The sequence below is a fragment of the Nerophis ophidion genome, linkage group LG07 (genome assembly GCF_033978795.1).
Source record: "Nerophis ophidion isolate RoL-2023_Sa linkage group LG07, RoL_Noph_v1.0, whole genome shotgun sequence".
Lineage (NCBI taxonomy): Eukaryota > Metazoa > Chordata > Actinopteri > Syngnathiformes > Syngnathidae > Nerophis > Nerophis ophidion.
In genome coordinates, this window is record NC_084617.1 from 50,809,462 (window position 1) to 50,828,309 (window position 18,848).

General features: G+C 38.5%; 1 protein-coding gene across 2 annotated transcripts in view; it reads right to left on the reverse strand.

The window, feature by feature from the left end:
• Nucleotides 1-15,817, reverse strand: part of unc45b (unc-45 myosin chaperone B) — a 31,221-nt gene extending 15,404 nt beyond the window's left edge. Inside the window, exons 1-11 of one of the 2 annotated variants that reach the window (XM_061906348.1) lie at nt 15,518-15,817; nt 15,032-15,193; nt 13,913-13,949; nt 13,644-13,819; nt 13,390-13,479; nt 13,118-13,285; nt 12,845-13,010; nt 5,327-5,497; nt 5,079-5,250; nt 2,076-2,376; nt 1,864-1,958 (exon numbers count right to left, since the gene is read on the reverse strand). In XM_061906348.1, the coding sequence (XP_061762332.1) occupies nt 1,864-1,958; nt 2,076-2,376; nt 5,079-5,250; nt 5,327-5,497; nt 12,845-13,010; nt 13,118-13,285; nt 13,390-13,479; nt 13,644-13,819; nt 13,913-13,949; nt 15,032-15,193 (1,538 nt within the window). In that variant the 5' untranslated portion in view covers nt 15,518-15,817. Of the gene's footprint in view, nt 1-1,863; nt 1,959-2,075; nt 2,377-5,078; nt 5,251-5,326; nt 5,498-12,844; nt 13,011-13,117; nt 13,286-13,389; nt 13,480-13,643; nt 13,820-13,912; nt 13,950-15,031; nt 15,194-15,315; nt 15,476-15,517 lie in introns of those variants that run through there. The other variant, XM_061906349.1, reaches the window with a different exon arrangement.
• Nucleotides 15,818-18,848: the final 3,031 nt, after the last annotated feature.

Here is an 18,848-nt window from a genome sequence, read left to right on the forward strand (position 1 = left end):
ATAGGGATGGGTACCGTTCATGTTTGACCAACACTCTACCAATACCCGGTACCTGAGAATCGATACCGTCACTCAACGGTACAAATTTTCAGTACTCTTGTGTGTGTGGATAAATATGAATTGATTTTTAAAAATCTAATCAAATATTTCATTGCAACATTTAAAAATTAGTTGATTATGGTAACTGCTCTCAAGTTATCATATCTTGTTTTGTAATCACATTTCTGAGTCTTAATTGCAGGTGTGACACTAAGCTGCAATTACAGTGGCAAGTCCAAAACGTTAGATGGCAGTAATGTATAATTTATATGGTGTGTTGGTCATTTCAGTCTTTGCTGGATGTTGCACCCTAAAAAGTGTTAATCATGTAAGTATTGTACAGTACATATTACGCACCAGCTGTTTGATTGTATCTTGCATCCTTGTAGTTTTCATTAACAGATTTAAAGGTGAAGAAATTAAAGTCAAAATCGCTAATGCTAATCAGTAGCAAAGCCAATATATCACATGGACAAACATAAGCCCTTCTGGAGGAAAGTTCTGTGGTCAGATGAAACAAAAATTGATCTGTTTGGACACAATACCCAGCAACATGTTTGGAGGAGAAAGGGTGAGGCCTTTACTCCCAGGAAAACCATGTCCAATGTCAAGCATGGTGGTGGTAGTATTATGCCCAGCCTGTTTTGCTGCCAATGGAACTGGTGCTTTAAATGGGACTATAAAAAAGGAGGATTACCTCCAAATTCTTCAGGACAACCAAAAATCATTAGCCTGCAGGTTGGGTCTTAGGAGCAGTCAAAAGTGGTAAAGGAATGGCTAAATCAGGCTAGAATGAAGGTTTCAGAATGGCCTTCCAAAAGTCCTGACTTAAACATGTGGACAATGCTGAAGAAACAAATAAATCTCAGAAAATTTAATTGAACTGCACCAATTTCGTCAAGAGGAGTGGTCAAAAATTCAACCAGAAGCTTCCGGAAGGCTACCAAAAGTGCCTTATTGCAGTGATACTTGCCGAAAGACATGTAACCAAATATTAACATTGCTGTATGTATACTTTTGATACAACAGATTTGGTCACATTTTCAGTAGACCCATAATAAATTCTTAAAAGAACCAAACTTCATGAATGTTTTTTGTGACCAACAAGTAAGTATGTGTTACAATTTCTCAATCACAAAAAAATAAGAGTTATAGAAAGTGTTGGAAACTTAAGACAGCCATGACATTATGTTCTTTACAAGTGTTTGTAAATTTTTGATCGTGACTGTATAAGCTAGCGCATTTGAGGAAAAACTGGAGTGTTTTTGAGTCAATTTTTTTGTTGGTTTTAAAAAATAGCAACACTACCGAGAGGTAGTTTGGTTTAGTCCGCTCACGGTGCTGCTGGAGTGATTGCCAAGTCCCAAAGTGCAAAGAGTCGGCAATTGGGCGTGGTGTCAAGCACATGGAACTGTTGAATTCACGTGAGTCGGTGCCAAAAAAGTACCCATCCCTAGTCCTAAATGTAGACGCAAAACAGTGGCCACAGAACAGTTTCAGCCTTGATGAATCACATTGCAAGTGCTAAGTGATTATATTTGTACCCTTACCCAGTATTGTGGGCATTCTGACAATCGTCATATAATCCACATATACATGAAGTCAGACACGCTAAATAGATTGCGCCCGATTTTGCCCATTTCGAAGATGCAATCCTTTACGCACAAGCTGAGTAGATCAGCTTTGCAATTGTTTGCACGGGTTTAAATACACACACACCTTTAGTAAATCAGGCCCAATGGTGTGGTAATTTTTGTTTTGTCTTAATAGTTCTTTCAAGAAAATGAATGCTTATTTTTTTATAATGTGTGTGTGAAATCTCACTTTCTGCACTGCTTGGCTAACTTCTCAGTGGAGCCCTCAGCGAACTGTCTCATGCTGTAATCATCTCCTCCCGCTGAGCCCAGTTTGCAGAGACCCTGGAGAGGAGATGGACGTCAACGTTAATTAATATTGCACATACACTACTAAGTCCAGACAAGTACAAACATGTATAAAAGGCGAATAGTGCATTATTGTTGTGTTTGTAGGCTCACCACCAGCGAGCGGATTTTAATCTTCTCATTTTTGGTCTTCTTGTAGATGTCCTTCAGCAGCGACACGCCGTTGGTGATGATGAAGCTGGCTCGGCTCATTTTCGTGGAGGAATGAATGAGCGCTTCCACAGCGACCATCTGGTCCACCTCCCGTTCAGAGCCGCACAGCGCCACCATCATCTCCATGACACCCTGCCTTCCCACCAGGGCGTTACCTACGTCGAATGGACCCTGCAGCAGCCCTGAGATGACGTTGATGGCGTGAATTGTTTTGTCCATGTCGTTAGGGTCAATTTTGGATCTGTGGAAAGGGGTGAGATTTTAATGGAGGCATAAAAAAAAAACATCTCTCAATTGGGGTCCCAATACCAATATTTTGGAACCGGTACCAAAATGTATTTCGATACTTTACTAATTAAAGGGGACTACAAAAAAATGGCATTATTGGCTTTATTTTAACAAAAAATCTTACGCTACATTAAACATATGTTTCTTATTGCAATCCAACAACAATTTTTCCCTTAAATAAAATAGTGAACAAACTAGACAACTTGTCTTTTAGTAGTAAGTAAACAAACAAAGACTCCTTATTTGTCTGCTGTGTCAAAGTAAGTTGGTGACGAACCCCAGGATGCAGAGATGGAGGGAGCCATTTTGCAGGAAAACATGATTTAATTAAACACTAAGACAAACACAGACAAAGGGTTCAAACCAAAAGCGCGCACGTGGGCGGATAACAAACAAAAGGCCTAGCGTGTAAGCTAACAGGGATTTAGCAGGAAACAGAAAAACTGGCAACAGCTAATGGCTAACAAGAAAACACAAAACCAAAAAGCCAGGGGAAAACAGACTACAGATAGCTAACAGGAAAAGCTTACCGCTACGACGAGAAGGACAAATAGTAGCACGACAGGAAGTAGCTGTAATGATGACATCGACAAATCGCGACAGGTAGCGACGACACAAGAGCGACATGCAATACAATAATCCAGCACTGACTGGAGGAAAAAAGGAGGTAAAATAGGAGCTGGCTGATTGACATCAGGTGTGGCCAGGTACCAATCCGCCACAGCTGAGGGGAAACAAAGCACTCAGAGAGACAAACAGAAAGCTGAAGCAAAATAAAAGTGCTGTCAGGAACTAAGGACAGGAAATACTAAACACACAGAGGAAAAACTAAAACACAAACAAACTGTCAGTGGCAAGCCTGACATGCTGACGTATGCAGTAACATATTGTGTCTTTTTTTTTTTAAATATTTTGTCAAAAATATGAAGGACAAGCGGTAGAAGATGAGTAATAATCCACTTGTTCATTTACGGTTAATAAATAAATAATAAAGAAATGATAAATGGGTTGTACTTGTATAGCGTTTTTCTACCTTCAAGGTACTCAAAGCGCTTTGACACTACTTCCACATTTACCCATTCACACACACATTCACACACTGATGGAGGGAGCTGCCATGCAAGGCGCTAACCAGCACCCATCAGGAGCAAGGGTGAAGTGTCTTGCTCAGGACACAACGGACGTGACGAGGTTGGTACTAGGTGGGGGTTGAACCAGGGACCCTCGGGTTGCGGACAGCCACTCTTCCACTGCGCCACGCCTGTCATGATCCACATCTTGGATCATGGCATATTCTTGGTTTTGGTTCTGTTTGACATCACATTCTGTCTAGTGTTTGTCTTCCTCAGTTCTTTGTGGCACTTCCTGGTTTATTTCTGTTGTCCTAGCAACGCATTTGTGTCACCTGCCTTCCGTGTGGTCACGCAAACCTGCCTCCTGATTTATTTCCCTATATATGCCCGTCTTTGTTTGACATTCAGTCTTGGACTCTTGTTTGCTCCCACGCAACAGATGACGTCCCATTCCAGCATTGTGGTAACTATTAGCACTCGATTAGCTCTCACGCTATTTTGTTTGTTCTTTTCCCTAGTTCTCACGCTAGCGCTTTTTGTTCTTTCTAGCTTCCACGCTAGTTCTGTTGTTTTGTTTGTTAGTACCTTCATGCAAAGTGTTTTGTTTCTTAGTCTGTTTTACAGTGTTCTTTAGTGTGTAAATAAATCATTATCCTTACCCTCACGCTGTGTTCCATCTTTGCTGCACCCACGAGAGAACAACTCGTCACCACAATGCCACCGAGACGTCACAACGCCATCCGTAATATCTGCTTGCTTTCTGTTTAAACATGTTCTATCCACACTTCTGTAATAATCCCTTACTCTTCTGTTGTTTGGATGCTTTACATTAGTTTTGGATGATACCACAAATGTGGGCATCAATCCGATACCAAGTAGGTACAGGATCATACTTCGGTCATAATTTAGGTCCTCATGTGTCCAGGGACATATTTCCTGAGTTTAGAAATATAATAAACATTTGTTTTGAATGAAAAAAGATTTATTGATGCTAAAATATATCAATGTAATCATAGTAATAGTATCGACTAGATACACTCTTGTACTTGGTATCATTACAGTGGATGTCAGGTGTAGATCCATCATCTACCCATGGCATTTGTTTACATTGTGAAGCACGAACTTGTTAGCGGTGAAGCCGGTGAGCTACTGTATCCTCCTACGGTGTGTAGTGAAGCATGTTTTTCTATTCCTCGTCCTGCAGGGATGATACTTGTGAGAAACGTACTTTATTTGTCGCCATGGAAGCGAGGATTAGGGATTTAGAGGTAGCTAAAACACTGTTGACTGTGGATGGACGCTAGCCACTAGCTAGCGTTTCAGTGTTTATTGTTAGTTTTAAGCCACAATGCGTCCATTCTCCCTTTTAAGTCTACACACTGGGTCTGCTTGTAAGTACAGAGTGATTGTGCGTTGCCGAAAACATGCTCCTATGCTCGTGAAACCAGCAATGTCATGCCCATTAAAAAAAAAAAGGCGGGGTTGGCCGATTATTTTTTAGAGGCGGTATAGTACCGTTTATAACTCTTTAGTATCGCGGTATACCATACAACCCTACTCTGAATGAATTGAAGGGACATACTTGATGTATTCGTCACAAACGTCCCTGAAGTTGTTTCTCTCTGGGTCGCATGTGAGGTCATCATAAAGGCGGTTGAGGAGCACGCTGGCAATCAGCTGTGTGTTATCAGTCATGGGCAACTGGTCAGGAAGCTCAGGAACCTGACCACACACTTTGAGGATCTTCTTCAGACCTGGATGATATCAAAACTCTGTTCATTATGCATGTTTTGTAGTCCAAGACAGATCATGGGAGATCTTCTGGCTGACCGTGGTCTACGGTGAAGAGGGTGCGGGAGTGGTCAGGGTCTCTCTTTCCTTTGCGAGGGACGTTCTTGCTCAGGAGGTTCAGTGCCTGGTCTCTGCCATGGCCAGATACCTTTTTACTGCCAACCATCTCCAGCAGAGACAGGAGGATGGTCTTCAGATCTTTAGAGGCATCTGTCATTGACAAATTATAGATGATTGTATGTAAATTTTAAGGAAGAACTGCACTTTTTTGGGGGTGCGGTGAGATTTTGCCCATCATTCACAATCCTTATGTGAGACAAGAACACGTCTTTCTCTTTTCTGTGCATTCTAAATAGCGACAAAATGCTAACAAGGGGCTAACAGTGCAGGTAATAGAAAGTCATATATTACCATGAAGTGATTAACGTGGACCCCGACTTAAACAAGTTGAAAAACTTATTCGGGTGTTACCATTTAGTGGTCAATTGTACGGAATACGTACTGAACTGTGCAATCTACTAATAAAAGTATCAATCAATCAAAAAAAAAAAGGCAAGGGTTTCCAAATTGCGACCCGCTCCCAGCAGGCACAAGTTATTGATACAATGTTGATTATACGTACATGTCCTTTAAAACTGACTATGAAACAACGTTGCAAAAAAGTTGTATTTGTAAATTGAGACAGCGTTGTTGGTTGGGAAATGACCACATTTCATTGGTCAAATGAACGTTCCAACCTGACATTGAATATATGTTGTCAAAAAGCATATTTTTACAACATTTTATTTGTGTTGTAGAATATTGGTTGGGAAATAAATAAATAAATGATAAATGGGTTGTACTTGCATAGCGCTTTTCTACCTTCAAGGTACTCAAAGCGCTTTGACACTACTTCCACATTTACCCATTCACACACACATTCACACACTGATGGAGGGAGCTGCCATGCAAGGCGCTAACCACCACCCATCAGGAGCAAGGGTGAAGTGTCTTGCTCAGGACACAAAGCACGGCTACTCTCCCACCGCGCCACGCCGTTCCTGACCAAAATTCAATGGTAAAATCAACATCAGAACCCAACATTGATTAAACGTCATCAAAAAGCATGTTGTTTTAACGTTATGTTTGAATGGCTCAACGTCAGGACCGACAGTAATTCAACAAGTTCCCAATGTTGTTTTAATGTCTCGTGCCCGCTGGGGCGGCCATTTGCGGATCGTGGCTAATTTTTTTACATGCCCGCGGCACAATCCTGAGCATTCTAGTATGACCATGCTAGCTATTTTTGCAGGTATACACCTCAGTGTCAAATATTTTGTAACCTGACAAATGAGTTAGCATGTTAGCATGCTAATGTTAATATCCATCCATTTTCTACCGCTTGTCCCATTTGGGGTGGCGGGGGGTTTTGCTCAAGCCTATCTCAGCTGCATTCGGGCGGACGGCGGGGTACACCCTGGACAAGTCGCCACCTCATAGCAGGCTAATGTTAATATGCTAGCTTTTTTCAATCAATGTTTACGTTAACACACTGAGTATGACGAACACACTGTGAAACCCTTTCTCACGCCACACACCACACTTGACATTTCTCATGCTTATGTTTACCCATTCAAAACTATATATTTTTTCCTGATAATTTACTTTGGTCCTCGCGGCTTGCCGTGACTGAACAAACTTAACCAATTTCATCAGTCCCTTAAACCTAAATCTAACCAATCACAGAAGACAATATGAACCAATCAGAAACATCGTAAAGCGGGACTTGCCTGGGTTTGGTCAGTCATTTGTTGTAGAGAGAATGCACACACGGTCATTGCTACGATCCGTGACCGTCTAAATTCAATCTTTTGGCGTTAAGGCATACTTGATTAGTGACTGGATCGAGATGGAAGGGGATAGTGGCGGCATATCATCAAGCACAACTAAATTCCAGATAAATATAAATAAAGATAGTAATAGATTTGAGTAGATAATAGAAGGTGTGTAAAAAAGATAAAAATTATACCTATTTCTGGCATGCCGCTGCCGATGTACGACATCCTCGACCTGTGTATATAATTATTAAAAAACTGAAATTTAAATTATTGTCAGATAGAAAAATGTATTGAGGAAAAGTATCAATAAAAGGTCAACATGTACACAGATTAGGGTTGTCCCGATACCAATATTTTAGTACCGGTACCAAAATGTATTTCGATACTTTTCGGTACTTTTCTAAATAAGGGGGACCACAAAAAAATGGCATTATTGGCTTTATTTTAACAAAAAATCTTACAGTACATTAAAAATATGTTTCTTATTGCAATCCAAGAATTTTGTAGTGAACATAAATAGTGAACATAAAGAAAACCTTTTTTTTAATAGTAAGTAAACAAACAAAGGCTCCTAATTTGTCTGCTGACGTATGCAGTAACATTTTGTGTAATTTATCATTCTATTTTGTCAAGATTACAAAGAAAAAGATGGATAAATGGGTTTTTAATCTACTTGTTCATTTACTGCTAATCTTATTTTCTGTTTCGACATGTTTAATCTACACATCTTTTTAAATGTATTATTTACCTATACTTCTGTTGGTTAATACCGTAGCGTTGGACGGGATTCTTTAAAAGTCTCTACTCAAAGACTTCAAGAAATGCTGACACGTTGTAAGATCATTACCAGCTTTAATGATCATGTTAATTTAGAACACACTCACATAAGTGAAAGCAATGCGTAGTTAGTCAACAGCCCCACAGGTCACACTTATGGTGGCCGCATAAACAACACCAAAACTGTCACAAACATGCACCCCACTGTGAATCACACCAAACAAGAACAACAAATGCATTTCGGGAGAACATCAGCACCGCAAAGCAACAGAAACACAACAACACAAATACCCAGAACCCCTTGCGACACCAACTCTTCCGGGACGCTACAATACTTTACATTAGCTTTGGATGATACCACAAATTTAGGTATCTATTCGATACCAAGGAGGTACAGGATCATATACATTGGTCATATTCAAAGTCCTCATGTGTCCAGGGACATATTTTCCGGAGTTTATAAACATAATATGAATCTTTTAAAAAGGAAAAAAGATTTAGTGACAGTAAAACATATCGATGTAATATTGTAGTATAAACTAGATACGCTATTGCACTTGGTATTATTAGAGAGGATGTCAGGTGTAGATCCACCCATGGCATTTGTTTACATTCAGCCGTGCTAGCTTTTGTTAGCAGTGATGCCGGTGAGCTATTCTATCCTCCTACGGTGTGTAGTGAAGCATGTTTCGCTATTCCTCGTACTGCAGGGATGATACATGGAAGAAACTTACTTTATTTGTCGCCAAGGAGGGGAGGATTAGTGATTTAGAAGTAACTAAAACAATGCCAACAGTGGATGTACGTTCACTGCTAGCTAGCTAACAATGTCTTAAAGCACCTCTTCCTGAGAGCGTTTCAGTGATATAGCTTCACCTTTGTCTTTACTTTTTAGGCAAAAATGCGTCCATTTCCCCTTTTCTGTCTACACATTTGGTCTGCTAGTAAGTACTCAGTGTTTGTGTGCTGCCAAACATGCTCCTCTGCTCGCAAAACCAGCAATCTCATGATGTGACGATGCACCGTCATGCCCGTTTTTGATTCATTAGTACCGGGATACTATACCAGTACCGGTATACCTTACAACCCTAATACAGATACATCTAAAGCAAAAGAAAACAGTATTGAAATAGATAATTAGCCTCAAGTTATCGTTTTTTCCGAGGGAATTAATAGCAATGTACGGTGCAGTTAAATGGAAGGAGGAAAATAAAGCAAGTAAAGTTGTGTGCTTGGACTGCAGCATGAAAAACACAGCTTCAGAATTAAGACAGGATCCAATATCTGAAAAAGTTCAGACAATCTTGAGAATAAAAAAACTGGAAGTGTGGTAAACATTTGTCTGGGTACCTGCTCGTGCAGGAGAGTTGTGGGTAACAAACTACAAAAGTAGCAGATGAGTACGCAAACCAGCAAAAACTAAAACTAAAATGAACATGGAAATCAATCGCAGTAAAGCAGAAGTGAAGAGTATAGTTAAGATAGAAGTTAATAAAATGTATGGATAATTGAAATAGAGAAAGAAAAGGTACCCGCAGGGTCTGTGGAGTACCATTGTAAAACAGTATTCAATCAAACATTGGCCACAGTTCAGAGAGAGCTGCTGGAGGCGAAGACATCAGTCTTAAAGTGAAAATCGACATTAAAACACACCAAATAGATGTTAAAAAAACATTTACGAACGCATCATCATAAAGCAGGGATGGGCAAACTACGACCTGCGGGCCAAATCCGGCCCGTTGGTCCAATTAATCCAGCCTGAGCAAAGATCTGTTTTGAGAATTGACACAAGAAAAACTGATACTAGACTTTGACGCGCTGGCAAAAAAGGATGATCAACAACACTGCTCCCACTAAAAGAGAATGTAAATACCATTCCTATGTTTCTTTGATATTGAAAATAAATGTGTTATAATTAAAATACCCTATGTTTGAGAAGCCTACTCTTAGTTCCAACCGATATGATATGCTTTGACTCTTAGTTCCAACAGATATGATTTTCTTAGTACCAACAGTTATGATATGCTTTGACTCTTAGTTCCAACAGTTATGATATGCTTTGATTCTTAGTTCCAACAGATATGATATGCTTTGACTCTTAGTTCCAACATATTTGATATGCTATGACTCTTTAGTTCCAACATATTTGATATGCTTTGACTCTTAGTTTTAACAGATATAATATGATTTTCTTAGTTCCAACAGTTATGATATGCTTTGACTCTTAGTTCCAACAGTTATGACATGCTTTGACTCTTAGTTCCAACGAATATTATTTGCTTTAAAATGCATGTTGTGCTCGCCCAGCCCGTCTGTCAAATTTCAAAAGCCAATGTGGCCCCTGAGCCAAAGGTTTGCCCACCCCTGCACTAAAGTCTCACTCTTGTCATTCTCTGAAATTTCGCAGCCCTGCCTCAGATTAATATATTTAGGTATTTGAAGTACGATTTCGATGAGGTGGCGACTTGTCCAGGGTGTACACCGCCTTCCGCCCGATTGTAGCTGCGATAGGCTCCAGCACCCCCCCCGCAACCCCGAACGGGATAAGCGGTACAAAATGTATGGATGGATTTCGCTTTATGAGATCAAATGAGGCCAGGAAATAAGTCGTAGTAACACTTAAAATGACCAAAACATCATGAATGTGCCTGTTACTACATTACATACACACTTAAAGCATGTATAAAACATCATTGGAGGTTTTTGCCCGCAGCACAATAGTTAGCATTCTAATATTAGCATGCTAGCTTGTTTGCTGATTTCACAGGTATTCACCTCAGGGTCAAATATTTTATTAGCATGTTAATATCATTGTGCTAGCTTTTTGTTTAAGAAAATGTTGTAGTTATACACCTCTGTGGTATTTTGGCGCTTGATGAATGCTAACATTAGCATTTTGTTTCAGCTACACACCTCAGAGTAGTATATTGTGGTACTTCATGCTAATTTTAGTTAGCATTTTAGCATGGTAACATTAACTTGCACCCTTTTTTAGCAAATTTAACAAGTATACACTTCATTTTGGTACTTCACTAATGCTAACTATAGAATTGTCTCTTGTTACCATGTTAATTTGTATCATAGTGTTAGAGAAAAAAATGTATTGCACTGGTTTCAAAGGTGAAAACTATCAAAATGGCCCTGCATCCTTTGATTTGTCAGGCTGTGGCCCATACTGGAAAATGTTTGGGCACCCCTGTATTACACCTATAATGACCTCTAAAAACATACAACAATGTTCCATTCACATTAAACTAATGGTAGCTACAAGAGCTAACACTAGTATTTTAGTAACACATCACACTGCTCCTCCGACCACTTGTGAGGGTGAAATAGCTGATGCTACTGAATTACCTTTAAGTTTGTAAAAGTTCATGCTAGATTGTAAATCATGCCTCGTAGAAGGTTGTGGCATTAAGCCGATAAATTGATCAAATGAGAAATTCAACCTAGACTCGCAGACATTGACAGGAAGATGCTTGTTTCATCCCAGCATTTTTTTCCAGCTGAAATGTGAAGATTATGTTAAATTGAACATCCAAATAGGGAGCAAAAGTCCTGTGCTGAAAGATACAACCTTCCCATCAACATCCTATTGAGAGCAGACATAGTAAGTGATGTTATGTTTGTATTTTATATTTCTTGTTTAGCACTTAGCACCGATGCTCCATGATGCTTAGTGTTTCAACATAGCTGGATCTGCTTATCACTCAGCTTCTAAAATGTGTAACAGGCTGAAAAAGATATGGTTTTAGATCGTTTGGCCCAAAGTTGTCGTCGTTGGCTATCACAAAATCTGCCGTGATTAGTGGTAGGTGCTAGGAGCTCTGTGAACTCAATAAGCCCAGGGAGAAAAAAATGTGGTAATGCTTAAAATGACCAGAATGAATTTGCCTGTTACCACATTACATACATACTTACAGCATGCATATAAAACATTGTTGGCATTTTTTTTATTTTTCTTAGAGAGCTTTATAATCGATCAAGCTACATTACCGCATTGTGAACCGCCTCTTGCTAGCCATTTTTCATTATTTAGAATGCACAGAAAATAGAAAGGCATGTGTTAGTGCACAGGTGTCAAACTCAAGGCCCGGGGGCCTGATGTGGCCCGCCACTTCATTTTATTTGACCCTTGAAAACCTGGAAATAATATGTATCCATAAAGTATTCTAACTTTTTCTTAATAAATGTATTTTTTCCCTTTATGTGGAGAAAAACACTGTATGCACTCCATGTCATCGCAAATTATGTTAACTTAAATATTGTGTAATTATGCAAAAATATATGATCAAACATTCAAACCATTTTTAAACAGAAATACATACTAATGATAATGATTTCAAAACAAGGTATTCATCAAATTCTGCAATGTAAAAGTAGCAATAGATTTTATTGAAAATTGTGAAATTCACTGTGGTTTTTACAGCATTTTTCTCCAAATGAAAACAGTAATTTTATTTTCTGAAATAAACTATGGTGCCGTTTTGGCATTTACAGTAATACACCAAAATATCTACAGTTGTTGATTTACGGTTAAAAAAAACAAAAACAACAAAAACTGTCTGCTTAGCTGCCAAAATTTTACTGTAAAATTGCAGTTTTTTTATTTGCAGTAAAAAAAAATGGAAATTTTACAGGACAATTCTAGCAACTGAGTTGCCTTTTTTTTTTTAACCATAAAAACAGCGGCACTGTTTTTCCAGTCACATACACTAAATTTTAAGGTGAAATTATTGCAACTTACTGTATTTTTTTTTTACATTTTAGTTTCTAAAAAATCTACTAATAATAACTTAAAAGCGGACCTCTGGGGCCAAACGTAACTGCGATGTGGCCCTCAGTGAAAAAGCTTTCAACACCTCTGTTTTAGTGTCTCACATAAGGATTGTAAATGAAAGGCGATATCCCGTAACAAGGGCAGTTCACGTTTAAAGATCAAGATCGAGATAACAAGTCTCACCCAAAACCAAGGCCTCTTCTTTTCCGTATTCTCTTCTATCCCCGCCTGTGAGTGAGTCGTTGATGCACTGGAAGAGGTTGCATGCTGCCAGTGTGATCTCCTCATTGTCGAGCGCCATGATGCTGCACAACTTATCAGTGCCCACCATGTGAATAATGGCCATTGTCTACAGAGAGCAATGTGCAGAGAGATGTACAGTGGAGCCTTAGTTTGGAAGTAAGGAGCGGCTGTTCACATCTACGCAAGCCGATCCTGTCTATATTTAATTCTCACCCGAGCTTTGTGTCCTGTGCACATTCCCGAAAGAGTACGGATAGCAGACATGATCATCTCTGGTTTTCCCGTCTCGATCATGTTGAGAAGCAGAGGCACGCCATTGTTCTGAAAGATTCTCTCTGCTCCCGCATCCTCTCTGGACAGTACAATCAGGTTGTTGGCTGCCTAAACACCAGACAAATATCATTTTTCAAGGAATTGTGAGATAAAATTAGACATTTTTAGTTGAAAAATAAGGAGTTTGAGAAAATTGTAGGGGGAAAAAATACCTTTTCCTTCTTATCTTTTTCCATTTCTTCATCAAGGAGAATATCAAACATGTTCTGTACCCTTGAATCTGTGGAGAATGTTGTCTTGAGCTGGGAAAACACAGATGCAAATTTGATCATTTCTCCTCACTTGTTTATAGACAAGACAATGGTATTTTTTGTACTGTACTGTGCATGTATGATCTGATCATGTTTATGTGTTTTCACAACAGGTGTTTTCTCCGTGTGGATGAGTTATTCCATTTTAAACTGACCTTGGCCTGGATTTCAGCCCCCAGCCTGCGGAGAGTCTCCAAGAAGGTTTTATTCTTTGGTTCAATGGTTGCACATCTCTGTACATCCTTGAAGGCCAAGTCCAGTTTACCAAGCTTCTCCAGAGCTTGGCAACGTCTGTATAAGGCTTTGATATCGGCTGCGTCGACATCGATAGCTGGATACGATGTAACAGAATGATCATTTGTTTGGAGCCTGGAGAATGGAGTTAATCTGTTTGACTGTTGTTGTTTTGGGGGGATTATGTTACCTTTGGATGCATCAGAGGCTGCACTGGAATAACTTTCCTGTGGAAAATGTTTGCGAAAATTTGGTTATTGAGGTTGATTACATAAAGAAAAATAAATTAAGGGAAATGTAGAGGTAAATAATGGGATTAAGAGGGGAAATTAAGGAAAAATAGGGTAAACATAGGGGGAAATATAGTGGAAAATAAGTGAAATAATAGGAAAAGATAGGAGAAATGAAAGAAAACGTTAGGGAAAAATATAAAATTAGGGGAAATATTAAGACAAAATAAAGAAAACAATAGGGGAAATTTAGGAAAACTGTGAAAAATATTTGTAAAATTTGGTATCTGAGGCTGACTACATGAAGATAAATATTAGGGTAAATATGGGAGACATTAAGGGAAACATAGTGAGAAATAAGGGAACCAAGAGGGGAAATTACAGGGGAAATGAAGGAAACATATATGCTAAAATGGGGGAAATATAGAGGAAAAGAAGTGAAATCAAAAGGAAAGATAGGGGGCAAATATGGAGAAAATGCAGGAAAATATTAGGTAAAATAAGGAAAACAACACATAAATATAAGAGAAATATAGAGAGGATAAGGAACTACAGTAAAAGGGGAAAATACAAGTGAAATTAAGGAGTATATACGGGAACATATAGAGGGAAAATAAGTGAAATTGTAAGGAAAGATAAGGCAAATAAAAAGGAAATCAAGAAAAATATAAAGAAAAACTGTAGAAGAAATTAAGGAAAATATTATGGAAATTACGGAAAACCAAAGTTTTGAGGCTGAAATGAAAGGGGATATAGAGAGGAAATTATGGGGAAATAAGTAACTAAATGAGGAAAACAGGAGAAAAATTCAGGAAAAATAGGGGGGAAATCGGGACAAACATAGAGGAAATATGTGAAATTACCATATATGGAAAATTAAGGAAATATAAAGGAAATTAAGAAAATGAGTAGGGAAAAATATAAGGGAAAATATTGAAAATATCAGGGAAAATAAAGGACATTTTTGGAAAATAAGAGAACTATAGGGGAATTTCAAGGAAACTGTGAAAACTATTTGTAAAAATCTGGTTCTTTAGGCTGATTAGCAGTAAATAAGAAATTGTACACAGTTTCTTTACCTTTTTTAGATAGCAAGCAGATCGGTTTCTGTGAATAACAGCCAGCACCTTCTTGTCCTGACACACCTTGATGGCTTTAGTGTAGCACTCAATAGCCTTATCAATATCTCCCGCTTGGAAATGTTTGTTTCCGTCATCTTTTAACTGGATCGAGTCTCCCATCTATGAGAGTCACAAACAGTATACATACATATAACATTACACTCCTTTTGGTCAAAGTCATAAAGGGTGCTATACAATCAAAGAGTGTTGAGATGTAAAAAGCTGAATATGTCAATTCTCACCACGATTTGTAATCAGTGTCCTGCTGACCTGTCGGCTTTGGTACCAAATGGCCATGCACATGCTATCTCTAACTTTAAATGGCTTCCCTACTGCCTTTTTTGGGCATAGTGCCCTGAGCAGTGCAACAAATTCTGCTTTAACGGACAGAAATGCTGAGACCCCCAGCATACACACAGAAAACAACTCAAACCATGCTGTTACCTTGTGGAACTTTAAACACTACTTCTTCCGATTGCCCTTGCCAGATCTGCCGTCTGTACTTGTAACGTTACTCAATAGACAGCTCCACTTATATTTGCCGTCACAATGAGGTGGTACAGTCTCCACTCTCGATGGAAAGGGGGTCACACCAAGACACAAATTCCCCTGGGCAGAGAAAAAACAAATACAAAAAAGTTGTCCTTTAGTCTGTGATTGCCTGATAATGATGTGCCACACAATAATTTCCTATAGGGTCTTTAAAGTAGCAAAGGCTGTAATGATTAAAACTATAATGATGTATATTTGAGAAAAGCAACCCCAGTGTCAAGGATGGTCTCTTCCTGATAAGGTCTATTTGGGGCGCAGACAGCTGAGAACCCAAATGCCTGACGCCAAAGTGGTGGGAGGGGCGGTGAAGTTAAGTGTGGAGTGTGTGCAGAACCTGTGTGTGTTAAGGGTTAATAGGCAGGGGGGATGACAGCTGGAAGCCCACAGACTACTGTAGTAGCTTCTAGAAAGAGAAGGATCTGGAGCCTCTGGGAGTGAAGTGAGGTAGTCAGCTGTGAGGGTGATACAGCAGGTGTGGTTAACAGACACGACAATGTAAAAAGACTTTACCACGGGTCGGCAACTCAAAATGTTGAAAGAGCCATTTTGGACCACAAATACAAAAAAAAAATCTGTCTGGAGCCGCAAAAAATTAATAGCCTTCTATAAGTAAAATAATGTAGTCAACACATGATGTACGTGTCTATATTAGCTATATTAGGCTACTATCAAACGACTATGTGTCGCGGGCTGACACATATCTTCGTTGACTGAAATGTTAAAATGTAATATTTATTCTACACATTTTTACGACACTGGAAAACAATAGTAAAACACAGGCTTCTCAGGGGGTGAGATAACTCCTCCAAATTACTGACTTAGAATGGCCAAAGGTATAGATGTGTGTGTCCAAGTTTAAGGAAAATGGCGGGCTGTCTTCTTTGAATGGATCTATAACAAGCTATGCAAGCTGTATAACGTTTGCTGTTGTCTATAACGGCTCACGAACCACTATTATAAATGCAGACAATATTTCATACGGATATGTCATGAGAAATGCAGATATAATAATAATAATAATAATACATTTTATTTGGCACAGCACTTTTCAGAGCACTCAAAGGCGCTTTACAGGATTAAAAAAATAAAAATAAAAAACTGTTTAAAGTAATAATATAAAATACAGGAAATATAAAAGCAGTACATTGTAAAATACATAATAATACAGGACAATTACAAGACAGGACATTACAAGACACAGGACACTAACCACAGGTTAAAAGCAGATCTGAAGAGGTGTGTTTTGAGAAGGCTTTTGAAGGTGGGAAGGTCTGGGCAGTCACGGAGGAGGATTTTAAAGTGAATCCGGTGAGGAACGAGGAGCTAGTGGAGTTTCTGGAGGACTGGGGTGATGTGCTCACGGGAGCGGGTGTGGGTGAGCAGGCGGGCGGCATATATGAATTAAATACAAAGAGGACATAGGAAATTACAAACTGTAAATGAGCTCAAACATACCTAAAAGTGAGGCATAATAATGCAATATGTACATACAGCTAGCCTAAATAGCATGTTAGCATCGATCATTGGTCAGTGCATGAACAAAGTTCACCTTTGTGCATTCACACACAGCATAAAAAGGTTGGTGGTTAAAATGGGACAAAGAATGAGAGGCATAAAATATGTCTTTCTCTGGCATCGCTGAAGAAAGTTGTACATGTAAACAAACAGCCAAAATTAAATACTCTCATCAGAGAATCATGTTTAATATAAACAGTGAGATTTCTAACAATTAGGGGGGTTTGTGTCATGTTGTCCTCTTACAAAAACCCTATTAAAACCCCACCCCCATCTTTTTCTACTTTTATACATTTTTGAAAAAGCTCCAGGGAGCCACGAGAGCCACAGGTTGCAGACCCCCGGACTATACCATGGACCCAACAAACTGCAATATAATACAGGGGTTCTTAAACTTTTTGACGCAGGGGGCCACTACATTTTTAACACTGAATTAGTCATCTTACAAAATTGATATGAAAACGATAAAAAATGTTATTGCAAAGATTTCAGAACCTTTAACATATATCAGCAACCTAACATTTCAAACAAACAATTTCCCAGACTACATGAAAATAGCAAAAATCGTACCAATTTATAAGACTGGAGACAAGCACCACTTTACAAAATGTAGACCTGTTTCTCTACATCCACAATTTTCCTAAATCACTAAAAAAAAACTGTTCAACAACAGATTAGACAAATTAATAAATAAAAACAAAACACTCACAGACAACCAATACGGATACCCAGCCAACATCTCAACATCAATGGCATTAATCCAAATAACAGAAGAGATCACAAATGCAATAGATAGTAAAAAAAAAAGTGCTGCTGCAGTGTTTACGGATTCAACAAAAGCATTTGACACAATTAATCATAACATCTTAATAAACAAATTAAAACAGTATGGAATCAGAGGGTTGGTCTTGAACTGGGTGAGAAGCTACTTAACCAATAGGAAGCAATACACACTTCCACACAGCTAAAAATATCTTGTGGTGTACCTCGGGGATTAATACTATGACCAAAATTGTTCAATCTCTATATAAATGACATTTGGAAAGTTACAAAGGACTTCAAGTTTGTATAATTCGCAGATGACGCAACAGCATTTTGTGCAGGAGAGAACACACAGAAGTTAATACAAATAATAACAGAAGAAATGAACAAAGTAAAAAGATTGTTTGACAAAAACAGACTATCTTTGAATCACAGTAAGACTAAAATAATGCTATTTGGTACATAACAGTGGAAGAGAAAGTCAAACACAAATACAAATAGACGGAGTAAATATTGAAAGGGTAAAAGAAAACACATTTTTGGGTGTAATAATAGATGATGAAATGAATTGGAAATCGCATGTAAAAAATATACAACATAAAGTAGCAAAAAGCACATCAATAATGAATAAAGCAAAACATGGTCAAGACCATAAATCATTTAATATTCTTTACTGCTCACTAGTGTTACCATAGCTAAGGTATTGTGTAGAAATATGGTGGAACCACTACAAATATGCGCTTCATACACTAACTGTGTTACAAAAAATATAAACTCGAATAACACATAATGTTGGATATAGAGAACATACAAACCAGTTATTTGTTAAATCACAATTATTGAAATTCAACTATTTGGTGCATTTGCAAACAGCTAAAATTATGTACAAAGCAAACTATAACCTGCTACCCAAGAATTTACAACAATTATTTTCAACGAAAGAGGA